The sequence below is a fragment of the Cebus imitator genome, unplaced genomic scaffold (genome assembly GCF_001604975.1).
Source record: "Cebus imitator isolate Cc_AM_T3 unplaced genomic scaffold, Cebus_imitator-1.0 Scaffold455, whole genome shotgun sequence".
Lineage (NCBI taxonomy): Eukaryota > Metazoa > Chordata > Mammalia > Primates > Cebidae > Cebus > Cebus imitator.
Window position 1 is genome coordinate 764,075 of NW_016107770.1, and position 19,026 is coordinate 783,100.

A 19,026-nucleotide genomic window follows, 5' to 3' on the forward strand; every position below is an offset into this window, starting at 1 on the left:
CACACCCCACTAGGAAAGAGACCTTTCCTCTGTGTCCGCCTGAGCGCTCACTCAGCACTACATGCACAAGAATTCAGAAGAGGCAAATTGTTAGCTGAATTCCAGAGGATGCGTGCCTTCCTGCCAGATGCTTCTAATGGAAAGGGTGGGGGTGTATCTGTTAGCAGTCAGGAAGACAATGGTGTAAGAAAATAAACCAAGACCAAAATTAAAACGAAAAAAAGCAGAAGGATGGAAACAAGCCTAATTACCGAAGTAAGCCTGAGGAGGAAGGCTTACTTACAAGAGGAAGACATAGCTTGAATGAAAACAGGACTAGAGCCCACATCATGTGCTTCATGTCCATGCCATGGCTGGTGTGTGCTTTTCAATGAAGTGGAGAAGGGATGGAGAACGACCTTATTAACTCCTCAAGGTGGGATTCAGAGTGAGGACTGGATCCTCCTGGGTTAGAAGATGACAGAAGTGCCTGCTAGGAGTGACTCACTGGGCCAGGTGTAACCATACACACTCCAAGGTTGTCTTATAGCAATGCCCCAGGTCTCAGCTGTTTGTGCTGCTGTAATAAAATATCTAGGACTGGATACTTTGTAAAGAATCAAGGCAGTCGCAGGTCTGTCTCTGCAGAAGGCTGCCCCTTGCTTCAAGATGGTGCCTTGTTGGTATACCCTCTGGAGGGGAGGAATGCTGTGTCCTCAGGTGGCAGAGGAATCGAAGAGCAGGCCCTACTCTCTAGTCCTTTCATGACAGTCCTAATCCAATCCACGACGCTTCACCTTCAGGACTTAACCATCTCCTGAAAGCTCCACCTCCTAATCCTATCACATTGGTAATTAAGTTTCAACACTAGATTTGGGGGATACATTCAGATCATTGTACCCCACAGTGGGCATGTCAGTCAGTATTGCTAGTGTCCTGAGGGGACTGGAGCTGGACAGCAGGGGGAATGTTGGGCTTTGGAGCTGGGACTGGACCCAATGCTTTCCACTGCACAGCCCACACCTGCTCCCTCCCCTCAGCCACCTAAGGGGAGCTCTGGCACCTGCCCACAGCTATCCAGGGGGCCAGGGTTCTAGTTTGCTTTTTCTGCTCTAAATCGTCTGAGAGGGAAAGTAGAGGGCAGGGAGTTATCGCCAGACAGCCTGGTGCAGGTAGTGAGGACCAAGAGATGCAGGGAAGAGACCACCAGGCTGAGGAGCACATCTGCAAGGCAGGCTGTCCCTAGGGGCAGGATCACCAGGGAATCAGGCGTAGCCTACCTCACTCCTTTCTACTGGACTCAGGCCCACCTCACTCCTTTCTACTGGCCCAGATGCCACACCTGGGGCTCTTCCTCCAGGAATCTCACGCTTAGTGAAAATGCCTGGTAAAGCAAAGAGCCAGGACAACAGAAAAAACTCCTGGGGGATTCCACACAATAAAAGGCACCAACTTTCTTCTTATTGGTCTTTGAATCCAAATTACTCTCGCTGAGTTATGCTGAAATGTAGAATTTCGTGTATCCAAAGGAATTCATTACTGAAAGGATTTGTTCAAGATATAATGAAGGTAACCATCATGGGCTATGTTTTGAAGAAGATTTTCTGATATTCCAAGTGAAGATTTTTTTTTAAGTAATGTGACATACATTTCCAGTTGTAATATGGTACCTATTTTTAAAATCCCTACAAAACTCACAAGAGATGAACCACATGTATTTTTTCCCCTAAACTTAGTGCCACAATTTAAAAGACAGTTTATTTTCCTAAGGTAATTTAAGCCTTGGCTAAGCGACAGTTTCCACTGAAGCATGAAGCCATGTAGAAAATGCCTACAGAACTAACTGCTCAAAAGGACTTTCTACTGAGGATATCATAGGCCCACCCAGCTTTTCATGGAGAGGGCCTTCCAGAAACCTGATTATAGCAAACAGGCAGCTGATGTCCGAGTGCATCAAGGCCTTTGTCTCGTCTTTCAAGTCTATTAGGTCCACCTTGTCTTCTTAGTGGCTAGACTGACCCAGGCAAAGAGCCCTCCTATACCATGGCCAGGCAGACTTGCCTCTGCTTCATAATCAGGGCAAAGACACACTTCTATACCATGATCAAGCCAAGGACACGCCTCTGCACCATAGCAGGGGGCTGATGCCTTAGTGATTGGCCCAGGCAGACATGCCCCCGCAGCATAATCAGGCTGATGCTCTGGTGACTGGCCAAGGCATAATCAGGTTCATTCCCTGGTTATTGGTCTAGGTAGACACATCCCCGCAGCATAATCAGGCTGATTCCTTGGTGATTGGCCAAGGAAGACACACCCCCATGGAATAATCAGGCTGAGTCCCTGGTTATTCGCCCAGGTGGACATGCTCCTGCAGCACAATCAGGCTGATTTCCTGGTGACTGGCCCAAGCAGATACCCTCCTGCAGCCTAATCACAGCAGACAGCCCCTGCAGCATGATGGGGCTGCTTCCCCTGGTAATCTACCACTCACTTTTGCAATTTAACTTGCTAAATACCTCCTTGGGCTCAGCTGTCGCTTTGAAAGCATGTGAAAAAGAATAATGATGAATTAACAAGCCCTCCCTACAGACAGCTTCCTTTTCTATAGAGCTCAAGGTGACTTCCACAACCTAACGTACCCTAATAGAAAATACTTTCAGAAAGAAAAAAAAGTCAAGGGTTATATTTTCATCTACAGCTTAAGAACAGAAATAAAGTACTAAGTGAGCAAAATGAACACCTACAAGAAGGAAGACTACAGCAGCAAGTTTCTCTGAATCTAGTCAACAGAGCAATGACACTATAAGGCCACCTTCCCAGGGTAATTTAGGTTGGGTGAAGATAAAAGAGGAGATGGAAGGAGTGCAAAATGAATGGAAACTAGGTCTCCAAGCCTGTTCTTTCAGGACAGAAGATCTATTTTATTTTCATTTTTGTGACTGGCATAATATTGAGCAGAAACCCTAAGGAAGAGCCCATTTCTGGATCAGAATTAGGCTCGGCCTGTCCTTCTGCTCTATACATCCAGTCCAACATTGTCCTCCTCTGGTCTGCCTTCCCTTCAGGTTAAGTATTATTTCTAATCATTTTGTCTTATCCTGCCTAACTTGTTTCAGAATATCAAAGCGGCACATCAACCAACCGCTGTCCCTGCACATCATATGAGCCAGCATCCCAGCATGATTTTAAGTTTCTCATTTACAGGATTACCTTGTGCATTTTTTTATACTCTTCAAGTCTTCTGCATGCTCTGCTCTGTCAAAGTACAGTTAATTGTGTATATGGTATGTAGTAGATATGATCATTTTCAAAGACAGACTTTCAGTATCAAAGTTCCTACTCCCAATTGTGCAGCTAGTAAAAGTTAAAGTAAGTATATGCATGTACACACATGCACACACAAATCATATGCTAAAAAACAGGATTTGTCAAGTCAAAAAAAAAAAAAGAAGTCAAAAAGTAGTAAAGAAAGAAAAGAAAGCCATTTAGATAAGTTCTGTAGAACTGAACTCTCTTTGAAGTACTAGCTCCTGGCTAGTTGTTCACCTTCTATGAGTTTCTATGATTAGCAACTTACTTAATCTGACACCTCCTCGCTTAGAAGGCCAAATGAAGACACTACATTGATGGGATCACCAAGAAGAGTCCATAAAACAGAGTCACTAGCACTCCAGCCAAACTACCAGACTAGCTAGATAAAACATTTTTTTTTTTTTTTTAAGAATTGCAGTAGAACATATTTCAAGTATATCTTAGGATATAGAACAAAAAGTATAGAAGGAAAACCATGTGAAAGGCTTGGGGGCATATGGAAGAAATAGGACACATGTGTGCCTCATACATCATGAGTGCTTTGTATATTAAGTCAGAAGAGGTGCTTGGTCACAGAGTAACTTTACATACAAACCTTAGCTATATTAGCAAAAAAAAAAAAAAAAAACCAACACTCGTATGACTAAAATCAGAAATGCAAGAGGCAACATTATAACCAGTGCCACAAAAAAAAATTAAAGAATACCATTTGTTGGATTATCCTTTGACAATAAATTGGATAACCTAAAAGAAATGAAAGAATTCCTAGAAACACACACCCTACCAAAACCGAATCATGAAGACAGAGATTCCCTGATGATTTTGAGAAGGGGAGAAAATAAAGACAAAGAAAATCTTAACACACCTGTAAGTAGTAAGGAGACTCAATCAGTAATAAAAGAAAACCTCTCCACAAAGGAAAGCCCAGGACCAGATGGCTTCACTGGAGAATTCTACCAAACATTTAAAACACTACTGAACTGTACACTTAAAAATAGGTAAGATGGAGGCCGGGCGCGGTGGCTCAAGCCTGTAATCCCAGCACTTTGGGAGGCCGAGGCGGGTGGATCATGAGGTCAAGAGATCGAGACCATCCTGGTCAACATGGTGAAACCCCGTCTCTACTAAAAATACAAAAAATTAGCTGGGCATGGTGGTGCGTGCCTGTAATCCCAGCTACTCAGGAGGCTGAGGCAGGAGAATTGCCTGAACCCAGGAGGCGGAGGTTGCGGTGAGCCGAGATCGCGCCATTGCACTCCAGCCTGGGTAACTTGAGTGAAACTCCATCTCAAAAAAAAAAAAAAAATAGGTAAGATGGTAAATTTTAGTGTGTGTGTCTGTGTGTATGTGCTTCCTACCACAATTGAATTTTTATATAGTAACTGTATAGATGTGTTCACCAAGACTTGTCAGGGTAACTTCATGTGCAAATGGTACAGACACTAGATGCAGAAAACTGAATATCACGGTGCTTGTACCCATGCCTGAGATTCACAAACACTACCATTTGCAGTGAATGCAGACAGAGTGATTACAAAGGGTGTGTGTTTGCATGTGTGTGTGTGCTTCCCAGGAATAGTATATCCATATGTTTGGACATATGTATAAATAACATACATTTCAAAAGTATGTATGCTTCATATTAATATCATTTTAAATCCAAGATTACTCACAGAACTGCTGTTTTTTTTTCTCGCCTAGCACCAGAAATTCTAAAGACAGAGTATTCCTCCTGTTATCCCAGAAGAATCTTTAAATAGTCTATTTTCAAGGTCTGTAATCTAGAACATTCTTGAACAAGGAGCAGTGGGCAAGCCTGTTCTGACTGAATGTCAGTTAACAAGCCTGGAGGGAACAAAGCTGTCTTTCCATTCAGAAGAAAACTGGACACAAATAAAGAAAGGGCTAAATGGCATACAAACACACAGGCTAAAAATGAATTAGGCTTTTTACTTGTTTTTTAAATTAAGTGTCTTTGGGGAGATTTAGCTCCTTATCAATTTGTTTAAATTTGAATAGTTGCTGAAATATTAATCCTATACCTGATTTTGAAAAGAAAAAGGCAAAACTATTAAGTTAAACTTTGAAGCCATTCTGTCACTAACATAATCTTTATAGATAGTAATATAAACAATACTCAAATGTTTTTGGAACCCAGAAATCACTGAAACTAATGCATATTATTTTAAGAAGCTTTTAAAGAGAAATTTGAATCACAGCATCCCACAGCATCAGCCAAACTCAGGAGCATGAAGGAGGGACTTAGTTTCAAGACTAAAGAAAAGAGGACAAACTCAGCATGCCCTACGCTAGACTATATAGGTGATTTACAAAACCACTGCTAATATTCACAAACTTAATCCTTCAAACAGCGAGGCAACCGCACCTGGCATGAGCGCAGCCATGGGGAACACTTCCTTTAACTTCGTTTGGCTTTCTTCCACCAGCTCCTCTTTGGACATCGGGAGCTGCAAGACGTCTATTATAATCTGTGCCGCCTCTAATGCCTTCTTACCCATAACCAGGGACTTTACATCCCAGCTGTATTTCTTGTCATAGCGATCACATATTTCTTGAAACACCACTGAATAGAGCCGTTCAGTATCTGCAGAAAAAAAAAAAAAAAGACAGAGATTTTTAGAGTGCATACTGTATCAACAGTAAGTCTGTATCAGGTTCACAATAACATCCACTGTGTAGGTTGCATTCCATGAACAAAGGCTTTGTGGAGACCTAAGTGCGCAGGGGAAAGGTTTGCAGGTCATTCTCACTAAATTATACTATGGGCAGCCTCCTCTCAAGGCTGCTGGAGTTATGTCTGGAGTCGTGATCTGTATGGAAATTTAGAACTCAGGAGAGAAATGAAATCTGTATTATTGTGTTTTCTGTTTAAATGTGCATATTTGAATTTAAATATATACTTAGAATGGTCAATTCCAGCCGATAGCACAAGGCATCATTACTTGGTGTTCCACTGCATGGCACACTAGAATTAAGGACATTTCCACTGCCCAGTGGGATGAGCCCCCACCATGCCTGGCCAGGATGCTGCTTTGAAGCTCCCAGGGAAGAACAGAACATTTAACACACAGGCTGTGTCACGGGATGGTGAAAGTTGACCTGAGGATTAACTCCCAGCTTGGCACTTACTCGGGGCACAGCCTAAGAAATATAGCGGCCCTGCAGGGGCCTGCTTTCCTCATGCTGACACAAGGTGAACAGGAACACTGTTCATAATAGTACCAGTACCACTAACATAGGCTACATGGCACTACATTTCTATTCATGTGCTTTTTCTGTATATATATTTAATATACACATAGTATTAATAGCACTCATATTACCAATACGAATACTACTGATGGCGCTACTCCAGTGAAATAATCCTACTTTGCAGACTGAATACTTCAGGGCACACAAGTAACCTTCTCAAAACAGTGCCAGCCTCCTAGGGCGTGCTTGTGACACACTAGCTGTCTTCTCTACTCTCACTGTCTCCAGCATGGGCGTAGAAAGATCACTTTACTGAAGAACCAACTAACTGACCTGCTAGGAAGCATTATACATGATAAAAAGAAATACTCCAACACTAAGGAGTGTCTACCAAGTACAATTTCAAAACCAGGTAAGCTCCATGGAGCTGAGAGTTGCCTGGTGACAATCCTCCCAAGTCCCCAGTGAAGGCAGAAGACTGTGTGCCAAAGCCTGGGCAGAGGCCTTGTCTTCCAGTCTGCGGTGGCACAGAGGCAGTCCCTGAACCTGAGAGGCTGGGAATAAACCTGTCCATACCTGGTTTAAAAAGAAGACACAGACCCGTCTGACAAAAATCTGGATTCAAATTCCGCTAGGAGACTGACCACCTGTTGTAGATTTAGCACTGAATCTTTCCCATGGGACATGGAGCAGCAGTAGCAGGATGTATTCTACCCTGAATTTGCACAACTAGATTCAACAGTTAAGTCCTGAAAAGAGCTGGCGACCACAATGACCTTTAACTGTCCCACAATGACATGAAAAACATAATAATCATCCCTACTTTTTCCCCCTATAAGATAGTATCTGTGATACCCAGGACACACTGAAGCAATGCACACACACAAAGAAGGCTGTGTGCATCCAAGAGGCATGTAAGTCTTCATACTCCTATGTGTGTTCACATGTTTACATGCAGATAGGCATGCATGCTTGTCTGTAATTGCTTAGATGCATTTTGAAAGTTGGCAGGGTATGAACTGCTATTAAAAGAGAGTTATGGGCTGGGTGCGATGGCTCATGCCTGTAATTCCAGCATTTTGGGAGACCAAGGCAGGCGGATTGCATGAGCTCAGTAGTTCAAGACCAGCCTGGGCAACATGGCAAAACCCCGTCTGTACTAAAAATACAAAAAACTACCCAGGCATGGTGGCACGTGCCTGTAATCCCAGCTATTCCGGAGGCTAAGGCAGGAGAATCGCTTGACCTGAGAGGCAGAGGTGGCAGTGGGCCAAGATTACATCACTGCACTCCAGCCTGGGAAACATGAGTGAGATTATGTCTTCAAAAAAAGAGTTATGGCAGATTTTAACTCCAAAATATGTGGTCCTCCCAGACAGGCATGTGGAGGACCACCTGCACCACAGGACAGGATTCGCTGTGTTGCACATGGAGAAGGCCGCGACGGTACCGTTGCCGTGGCAACGGTAGGGCCACCTGTGCTTTGTCTCCTGATTCTTTCTCACAGAACGTCAATGGTCATCTGCATAGACACAGGGTCTGGGCAATCAACCATATCCACCAACTATTTGCAAAATTCCTGAATGAACCAAGGGTAGAGTGCTGCTATCTTGAGAAAAGAAGTTTTCTGTGTGGCCTTGTACACGGGTCCCTTCAGCAGTATCCAAACTGCAACTCTTGGCTGCACCTACAGTATCAGCTAGGACTCTTGCCGCCTTGTACTCAGAGGACTGGGCTTGTTGGTTGCTTTGGCTGCCATGCTGTGGACTTTGCCTCTGTGCACGCTTCTCTGCTGGTCCCAGGGCTCGCTGCACTTGCCTGCAGAAGTCTCTGGCTCTTCCTCCTTGGGATGGGTCTGTGGCTGGGCCCAGCCCGCCCTGTGGACACTGGGGTCCAGGTGAGGCTGGTTGCTGTGGAGTAGGCTCTTCCTTGGGCTTTTGGGTGGCCCCTGCCCTGCACTCCCCATCTGCCTTGCTCCCTCTGTGCACTGACCCCTCTGTGGCCCTCTTTCCTACAGCAGACCCTGGGCTTTCTGCCTCTTGATGGATGCTCTGGCTTTGACTGCTACCAGCAACAAGAAGAGCCCTTCTCTATTCTTTCTCTGCTTTTCTAGGCAAATCCACCCATGGCTGCATGTCAGGCGCCATTTCATTTTCAGCACTATAATATTTTTCCCTTGCTTTTCTACCATGAGCTGTATTTTATTTTTTTTTTTAGTAGACATGGAAGGACTTGCCTTATGGCCCAGGCTGGTCTCAAACCTGTGGCCTCAAGTGATCCTCCAGTCTCGGTCTCCCAGTGTTGGGAATAAGGTATGAACCACTGCGCCTGGACATGAGCTGTATCTCATTAAGTTTGCTGTACAACACACCAAACAAACCTCAGAACCTCCAACCGGTCTGGATACTGGAGATTGCAAAAGCACGATCCCTGAGTGGAGGGGTCAAATCCCTTTGGGGTAGTACAAAAGATAGGACTCTCACAAAAATTCCTGGGCTGGTTTGTAGAAGTAGAAGTTCAAGTGAAAACCTGAGTAACTCAAGGCTTCCTGGATCCCATCCTGCACTATGTCTCCCTACAGAAGCTGTAGAACAGAAGGAAGGGCTGGCCCACCCTCCTCCTCAGCAGCTGAGTGGTGAAAATCCTCCTCTAAAGGAGGGTTACCCACGCATGAGTGCTCCATTTATTTTCTTCTTCCCTCTGAGGGGGAGAAAGTGCCAGGGCTCTCAGGGCAAGGAGATGGACAGATTGGCAGTGAGGCGGCACGTTCTACTTCCTTGAGTGTTTGTTCCAGTAGTTGAGAGAGGAAAACTGACAAAAGGAAACTGCAGGCATCAAACAAATGAGACACCGCTATCGGGTTGAAAAGCCAAGTGAAGGAACAGAGGCCAGGCAGGACCATGGAGGTGCTCCACAGAACTGGAGCTAAGGCAAGTGTAAGAAGAGGAAGAAAGGAGTGTGGACAAAAGCAGAAAAACAGCTGTATCCTCTAAAAATGCTTTCAACAATGTTTATTTAAAGCTTAAAATGTCATGGAGCTTTTAATTTAAAAGATACAGAACTGTGGGATTATAAATCTGTAGGGGACTGTGCAGACAGACACTTTTCTTCACCATTTAGATAAAATCATCCTAAATCCGTGGAATAAGCAAGGATCTAAACAAGCAATTAAACTCCTCAGGTCAAATGACGACTACAGCCGTTGATGATAGCACACTTAAAGGGACAGCACTGTGAAATGAAAAACGCTGAAATAAAGGAGCGTAAAACAGTTGCACCAGGCCATCAGATGCATCTTCTTCCCCGCTTACTAACAAGATTCCAGCTTTTAACATTGCTTCAATGTCCTTTCTACCAGGAAAGGTCATACTGTTTTTAACATGCTAGAGCCCCACACATGACTACCTTCCTTAGGTGAGTTAGAAAATATCCCTTGTGACTGTGACCACTCCCCTCCCCCTAGCTGGAATCTGTGTGGCAGTTGAGAACAGCTTCCATAGCAGCTCCAAGGACAGCATGGGGAGAGGAGCAGCCTGGCCACAAGGGAGAAGCTCTGAAGAAGCTACAGGGTACTCCAGGCTGGGGCACAAAAGCTGGTGTGTGTTTTCATCCTCAGAGGCAGCCTGAGTTCCTGGGATGCATGGGAGGCACTGCGCCTTAAGTTAATTCAACTGTTATGGAAGCGCTGCGCCTGGAGGAAGCCTAGACCAATGGCTTAGTTTCTAAGACGGAAGTTGAGTAATTGCAACAAATCAAGTAACATCTTTTATAATTAAAAGTGTAACTTAAATGCTTGCTAAGTCCACCCGAGGCACAGTGGTCGATGTTTTACCCAACAAAGATATAAAAAGTGAGGGTTTCTCCCCCACTGCTCTCTCAGTGAAGCTGTACCTGCTTGCCATGCAAATGGGGGACCTATCTTCAATTTTATAAACCTGAGTTGCATTATTTAAGGGCAAAACACCTCAAGGTAGCTGATGGATCGCAGACCTAGGAAGAGATTATGGTGATATGATTTGGCTGTGTCCCCAGCTAAATCTCATCTCGAGCTGTAATTCCCAAGCATAGAGGAAGGGAAGTGATTGGATCATTGCGGTGGTTTCCCCCATGCTGTTCTCCTGATAAGAGTTCTCACGAGATCTGATGGTTTTATGTGTTTGTTTGCAAGTTCCTCCTTCGCCCCTCTTTCTCCTGCTGCCTTGCAAGAAAGGTGCCTGCTTCCCCATCTGCCATGATTGTAAGTTTCCTGAGGCCTCCCCAGCCATGTGGAACTGTGAGTCAATTAAACCTCTTTCCTCTATAGAGTACCCAGTCTCAGGGAAGTTCTTTATGAAAGCAGTGTGAGAACGGACTAACATTAATGCATATGGGAAGACCTGATTTTGCTCCCACCCCCATGTTCATACAAGACCTAGGGCTTTGGGGACCCAAGAGACCAGCAGAAAACTGCCAGCTTAGCTGCATGTCCTGGGACAAGTTTCTTAGCCTGACATGTGATGTCTGTTGGAGAAATGTATTTAATAAAAAGCTGCTGACCTGCAGAAGGGGGTGGCCTTAAAGCTGGGGGGTGGGGGGGGGAGACGCTCTAGGTGTGGGAGGTGGCAGGCAGCCCAGAAAGGGAAGCCAGGCTCTCTAAAGCCTGGTGGCTTTGAGGGGAAACCCCAGCTCTGCAGCTTTCTAGCTGGAAACTCTGGAAGCTAGCAGCCTTGGGTAAAGCACTTGTAAAATGAGGATCCTATTCATACTGTATGTCTTATAAGTCTGCTGGGCCTTGGCTTGCATGCCTCTAAAATGTGATCCTAATGACGTAGTCATGCCACACACTTTCTAGGCAGTTGCGTCCACGAAGTGAAATAATCTGTGTTGTGGTCTGAGTGCTTGGCCCAGAGTTACCTCTGAGCATCAACATATGGAGTCATTAGGGAATGCTTTTGTTAACTGTGAGTTATAGGGAATTGACAAGATCCGCTGTCTCCCTTAACACTAACACGCCAATAACAGCAAACAGCTGTTGAACTTGAGAAACTAAAGTGCCTCCTACCAAATATTTTGCTTAAAAAAACAAGCAAACAAAACTACCAATTATTTGGAATTCACCAGTACATCACACCTGCTACACACATTAAACTAGCTTCACAAACACTTCTTAACTAATTGCCGGGGCTGCAGAGGAATACAGCCTCTGTTCCCAATTCCATAACCCAAAAACGTCCGAAAACGCTGCAAAATGTGTACTGGGCTGGCATGAGGTGGTTTTAATGGTCCATATTTATCATACTTAGTACAACCATTCAACCACTTCCCTATAGAAATATTAATGGATTTGATTACGAATGCTGCCTGAGAACCCCCAAGAATGTTCTGTGTCATGGAACATATGAATTCGAATATGTTTTAAAAATAACCTAAATACATCTGGCTCTATAGATTTGGGGTAAGGGATTATGAACCTGAGTTTATGACTGCTTATGAAGTTACACTTTGTGCATCTTGCACAACGGAATTGACTTAATGGTTTTTTTCCCCAAAACTTATCTTGATACATCTTGAACATAATTTTTATTCCCAATTACAAAAAGGAGAAAAAACCTAAAGCTGTGTTTTGTGTTAGCTAGGTTAGCTCCTTGAAGACACAAACTACAAGGCTGATCTTGAGTTAGAATCAAATGATCACAATCTGACAATTATAAAGATGTTAGCTGTCTATGTGTGTAACAGTTCAGCTTTTCTTTTTGACACGAGGTCTCACCTGAGTGTAGTGGAGGGATCCCACTGCAGTCCTGACCTCAAGTGACCCTCCTACCTCAGCTCCCAAGCAGCTGGGGCTACAAGTGTGCACCACCAGACCAGGCTAATTTGTAATTTTGTTGTAGAGACAGGATCTCCCTATGTTGCCCAGGCTAGCCTTGAACTCCTGGCCTGAAGTGATCCTCCCACTTTGGACTCCCAAAGTGCTGGGATTACAGGCATGAGCCATAGTGCCCAGCCAAGAGTTCAGCTTTTTACTGACATGTTATGAAAGATGTTTGTTCATAAAGATCAAAGCCCATGTCCAAAGTTGACTCCTCAGATACTTCTTTCCTTACTTGCACTCCCTTCTGCTCAGCTGAGGCAGCACTGGAGGGGCAGGATTGCCTACAGGTACAGGTCCAGCAGCCCCCACACTGCTGCAGAGGAGATTCCCAATGTTGACTCTGGCTGGGGCAGTGGTACAGGGGCAAAACTGCCTGCGGGTGCAGGTCCACCAGCCCCTATGCTACCAAAAAGGCTCCCAATGTTGACACTGGCCAGGCCCTTGCGAACAGATCAGGCCCAAAAGGTTCGCCACCTACACTAGCTGCTTTAAATGAGGGCGATGGTCTTATGTGATGGTCACCTCATTGCAGTGCAGAATGAGGGCCGAGGAGATACAAGTTAGCTTGAACAAAGATGGAGGCACGGTGCAGGTGAGTGCGGGGCTGGTGCCACCAGGGAGGGTGCTAGTCACCCATCGAGTGACAGCTTCACCCCAACAAGGCCTTAGCTTCCTCGGAAGTGCTGAGCACCTTAGTGGCAGCTGAGGAAAGAGGGTCAGCAGTGTTTCTGAATGTGAGCAAAACAACATATTTTAAAGTGAAGTTGCTTTAATTTAAAACCCAGCATCTAGTACATTTTGATAGAAGTGGTGGTGTCATTTTGATAAACCATTTTGACAGTACATAGTAGGTAATCGTTGAATTTATTTAAAATGTAAACTCACTAGTTTTGTTCATCTAAGATATTCTACTGCTTGTTTCCTTAACACCTTGATTCTCAAAGTGAGGTCCCTGGACCAGCAGCATCAGTATTATGTGAGACACTGTCAAACTACCTATTTTTGGGCTCTGTCTTAGTCCATTTTCTGTTGCTTATTAACAGAGTACCTAAAACGTGGTAATTTATGAAGACATTTCTATCTTACAATTGTGGGGACTGAGAAGTACAACGTTGAGGGGCTGCATTTGGAGAGGGCCTTCTTGCTGGTGGGGACTCCATGGAGTCCTGAAGTGGCACAGGCATCACACCTTGAGGGGACTGAGTGCACTAGCTCAGTCTCTCTTCCCCTTTTTTTCTTTTTTTTTAATTTTTTGAGATGGAGTCTAGCACTGTCACCCGAGCTGGAGTACAATGGTGCGATCTTGGCTCACTGAAACCCATGACTCCTGGGTTCACATGATTCTCCTGCCTCAGCCTCCTGAGTAGCTGGGATTACAGGTGTACACCACCATGCCTGGCTAATTCTTTTAGAAGAGACCGGGTTTCACTATGCTGGCCAGGCTGTACTTGAACTCCTGACCTCATGATCTGCCTGCCTCGGCCTCCCAAAGTGCTGGGATTACAGGCATGAGCCACCACACCCAGCGGGCCTCTTCCTCTTCTTACAAAGCCATCAGTCCCACTCCTGTGATAACTAATTTATCCAATAATTCATTAATCTCTGAATGAAAGAGTCCATTCATGAAGGCAGAGCCTGCATGACCCAACACCTCTTAAAGGCTCTACACCTCTCAATACTGCCAAACTGGGGATTAAGTTTCAACATGAGTTTCAGAGAGAACAAACTTTCAAACCATGCAGCAGGCCCCACCCCAGATCTACAGAATCAGCAACTGAGTTGGGGCCCAGCAATGTGTGTTTTACAGAACCCTCCCAGTGATTTGAATGTTTGTTCAAGCGGAGGGCAATAGACCTGGCATTATGTTTTCATGGAAGACTTGTGCTCTATAAAGTTGTGATTTTAAAAATATATCAATCTTACCTAACAATTGTACATATACAAATGTACTAGTACAAATTAAAGAACAATCTATGATGACATTCATACCAGTACTTACTTTCCCTTATATTGTACCCTATTATGACTTAGTTACATCTCTTTTCCTATTTCCTTCTGTCACCCCCAAATCAGACTTATGTTAATGTCTTTGTAATGAAAGCAAGATTTAAAAACAAGGACCCTTAAATATGCCCCATTCTTTCTCAAGTTAATTGCAGCAAATGATTCCAATAAATTGGAGTTCTCAGTTAATCACAGTTAATTAGGTCTGCATCAAATGAGATGTAGAATTCAATGAAAGTTATATGCAAAGCGTTCTCACGGACATGGCCAGGGTAAAGTGCTTATGAAGAGATGCCCTAATAAGTCAGCTCTTTTACAGAAACATACATCTTGGAATAAAAACATTGACAACTTAATGGAATACACTGTATTCAAGGATTAATTAATTGGCTTATCTCTCTTAAACGAAAATCAAGAAAAAAACATTTTCTAGGCTGGAATCATTACATATGAAATCACAGTTGTCCTTGGTGACCTTCTTTTGAGAGTAACTACCAAAACTTTTACATATTTGCTATATATATATGTTCTAACATAAGATCCTCCTTTTGTAGTGAAAGCATTTCCAGCTTTATGAAAGCTATTATTAGAAAATAAGGGTCCATTTCCAAAAACCAACTTTTGGTCAGTAGTACAGCAATCCTAAAAATTGAGCTTTGAACTACATAAGCTTGGAAACCCAGCCCTTCACAGAAGGCGGCTTTTAGCCTTCTGAAATGGCTAGTTCTGATATCTGGGGTTGCCTTGGGCTTTTTCTGACCTTCTTACACAGCCAAGCTTACTTAAGAATCTCTAGAACTCTGGCCGCAAAAACAATTCTGGAAGGTCACTGTGGCCAACAGTGGTTAAACATTGCTCTCTGTGCTCCTGGCACACAGCACAGAGTCCAGATCCTGTCGGCAGCGCTATTTCACTTCACTCCCAGAGTCACTTCCACGCACATGGTTGCAAAAGGGAGCCAGTCTGAGCCTGAAGTGAGGAGTAAGGCCAAACCACACCACCTCTTTGCAGGAACTAAAAGAGTCTATCTGCTCAAAGCATCCCAGTGTCATAGGAAGACATTATCAGATTTGCGGAAAGACAGGAGAAGCCCACGAAAAGACCAGATTCCGGTAAATGAGTAGGCATTGAGTGATAAAGATACTGTACATGTGTGAAGGTAAATGAAAATCTCTTCAAATGAGAATGAGCAGAGGCTGTTGATTCAAAGCTTACATAGCAAGAGAGTTGGACACCAGCACTCGCCTTTGGCAGAAGCAAGTGGGGGAGCGGGAAAGCTTTACAGTGGGAAAAGGGAGGCTTCAGGTGGGCCCTGACTGGAGGCTGTTGTCGGAGGCTGGAGGTGACTCGCTAGAAGTGAGGCATCCCATGGGATTGGCTTGGGAAACATTTTGACCCTCTAGCTGGTGGTGGAAACTCTGCAGGCATGCTTGATATAGTCAAGTCCCTTAAAGGAGATAGTCATTGAGCTGACCAAGGACCCCGGGCCACCAGCTAGACTCATGGGATGAATGTGGCTGCCCTCCTACCCCGGCCTGCCTCCTGGTTTCTTCCCAGCCACCTTGGCCATCCATAAGCAAACCCTTAGCATGTTCCCAGGTGGATGGTGAGACAGGCACTTCTCTCTGGGCCCCGGGCCCCCTTCCTTGCTCAGCCTCATTCTCCATTCCACATTCCTCGGGCACTCCTGCATCCCTTACCACGTGCCCTTGCCCAGCCTTTGGTAACAACCAATCAGAATGAACTAATCTCTATGCCACCTCTACACCAAAAAGACCCTGAATCAGGTCATTGTTTATGAGGAGAAACTACAATGGTCAGTAATAGAATTTGCATGTATATTCCCTCCCAAACCTCATGCTGAATTGTAACCCCAATGTTGGAGGCAGGGTTTCATGGGAGGTATACTGCTCATGGGAACAGATCCTTTGCTTGGGCCATCCCCCCTTGATGATGAGTGAGCTCTCGCTCTGAGTTCACATGAGATCTGGTGGTTTAAAAGTATGTGGCACCTCCCCCCCACAACTCACTCTCTTGCTCATGCTTTTGCCATGTTACATGCTTGCTTCTGCTTAGCCTTCTACTATGATTGTAGGCCTCCTGAGGCCTCTCCAGAAGCAGATGGCACTATGCTTCCTGTATAACCTGCAGAAATGTGAGCCAATTGAACCTCTATTCTTATAAATTATCTAGACTCAGGCATTTCTTTTCAGCAATGCAAGCACAGCCTAATACAGAAAATTGATACCAGAAGGGGCGTGTTGCTACAAGGATACCTGAAAATATGGAAGTGACTTTGGAATTGGGTAACAGGAAAAGGTTGGAAGAGTCTGGAGGGCTCAGAAGAATGCAGGAAGATGAGAGAAAGTTTGCAGATTCTTAGAGAACAGTTAAATGGTTGTGGTCAAAATGCTGATAGTGATGTGGATGGTGAAGTCCAGGCTGACAAGGTCTCACATGGAAATGGGAAAGTGAGAACTGGAGTAAAGGTCACACATGTTATTTCTTAGCAAAGAATTTGGGGGTATTCTGTTCATGCTCTAGGGTTCTGCAGAAGTTTGAACTAGGGTAATGATTTAGGTTATTTAGCAGAAGAAATTTCTAAGCAGCATAGCATGCTATATGTAGCCTGGCTGCATCTAACAGGCTATGCTCCGATGAGGAAGCAAAGAAATGATGAAGTTGGAAGTTATATATAAAGGGAAGGCAGAGCATAAAAGTTTGGGAAATATGCTGCCTGGCCATGTGGCAGAGAAAGAAAAAGCTTTTTCAGGAGCGGAATTCAAGCAGGCTTTGGAGTAATCACTTGCTAGAGAAATTTGCATACCTAAAAAGGAGGCAAGTGTTGAAACCAAGACAGTGGAGAAAAGGTCTCCAAGGTATTTCAGAAGTCTCCAAGGCAGCCTCTTCCATCACAGGCCCAGGGGCTTATGAGGGAAGAATGGTTTCCTGAGGCAGTCTCAAGGCCCAGCTGCCTCAGGACACTGCTCCCCACCTGCCCACTGTTCCGGCTTCAGCCAGGGCTCAAAGGGAGCATATCCTGGTGCTCTGTAGAGCACAAGCCACACACTTCCATGGCTTCTACAGGATGTTAAGCCTGTAGATGCACAGAGTGCAAGAGTAAATAAGGCTTGGCATCCTTTGCCTAGATTTCGGATGATGCATGAAAAAGCCTAGATGTCAACACAGAAGCCTGCTGCAGGGGCAGATGTCTCACTGAGAACATATACTACAGCATTTTGGAAGGGAAATGTGGGGTTGGAGGCCCCATAGAGTCCTCACTGGGGCACTGTCTAGTGGAGCTCTAGGAAAAGGACCACGATCCTCCAGACCCGAGAATGGTAGATCGATCCACCAGCAGCTTGTACACTGGAAAAACTGCAGTGACAGCAGCCTTGGGGACTGCACCCTGCAAAGCCAAAGGGGTAGAGCTGCCCAAGGCCTTGGAAGCCCACCTCTTGCACCAGTGTGGCCTGGATGTGGGATGTGGGATGTGAAATCAAAGGATATTATTTTGGAGCTTTAAAATTTAATGACTGCCCTGTTGGGTTTCAGACTTGTGTGTGGCCTTGCACGCTCTTTCTTTTGGCTGATTTCTCCCTTTTGGAATGGGAATGTTTACTCAATGTCCATAGATACCGCCATTGTATCTTTGAAGTAAATAACTAGTTTTTGATACTGCAGGCTTGGAGGTAGAAAGGCCTTTTCTTGTCTCAGATGAGGTTTTGCAGTTTTAAGTTAACGTTGGAATCAGTTAAGATTTGGGGGGAATTATTGGGAAGGCATGATTTGTATTTTGTAAAGTGAGAAGGACACGAGATTTGGGAGGGGCCAGGTGCAGAATGATATAGTTTGTGCATCTGCCCCCAACCAGACCTCATGCTGAATTGTAATCCCCCAGTGCTGGAGGTGGAGCCTAGTGGATGGTGTATGGATCGTGGTAGTGAATCCCTCAAGAATGACTTGGGGATCCCCTTGGTGTTACGTTAGCTCTTGTTCTGAGTTCACACAGGATCTGGTCATTTAAAAGTGTGTGGCACCTCCCCTTACCACTCTTGCTCCTGCTTTCACCACGTGACATGCCTGCTCCTGCTTTGCCTTCCACCATGATTGTAAGCCTCCTGAGGACTCTCCAAAAGTAGATGCTGCTTTGCTTTTTGTACAGCCTGCAGAACTGTAAGCCATTTAAACCCCATTTTCTTACAAATTACCCAGACTCAGGCATTTCTTTAGAGCAACACAATATAGCCTAATACAATCAGGAAACTTTAATAGAGTCTGGAGAACTGTCACACCTATGTGGGCTTGGATGCTGACATACTTGGGTTTTATCCTTTGCTCTATTCTCAAGGCCTGCCATTATCAGATCTAATTCATGAAAATACTTATCCCAATGTGTAGTAGAAAGACACTGTAATTTGTAGGAAACACTCCAAAACTATAGAACAGTGAGACTGAGTGTGAATAAAAACCAGAGGTAAGTATGTCACAGAAAAAGGAAATCAAAATTAGTGCTGTCAAGGTCGAAAAACACAAAATACGTTCCCCTCTTTTAGGTTTTCTGCAATCTCCATCCAACTTCTATGAATAAATACCCATCTATAAACTAGGAGAAAACTCACACCTACCTGGTTCAAAATTTAATGATATGATTTGCTTAATTT

General features: G+C 44.6%; 1 protein-coding gene across 1 annotated transcript in view; it reads right to left on the minus strand.

The window, feature by feature from the left end:
* Window positions 1–19,026, minus strand: part of LOC108291457 (pseudouridine 5'-phosphatase) — a 62,214-nt gene that overhangs the window by 17,389 nt on the left and 25,799 nt on the right. Inside the window, exon 2 of the mRNA XM_017511845.2 lies at window positions 5,678–5,896. Within this exon, the coding sequence (XP_017367334.2) occupies window positions 5,678–5,896 (219 nt within the window). The remainder of the gene's footprint in view (window positions 1–5,677; window positions 5,897–19,026) is intronic.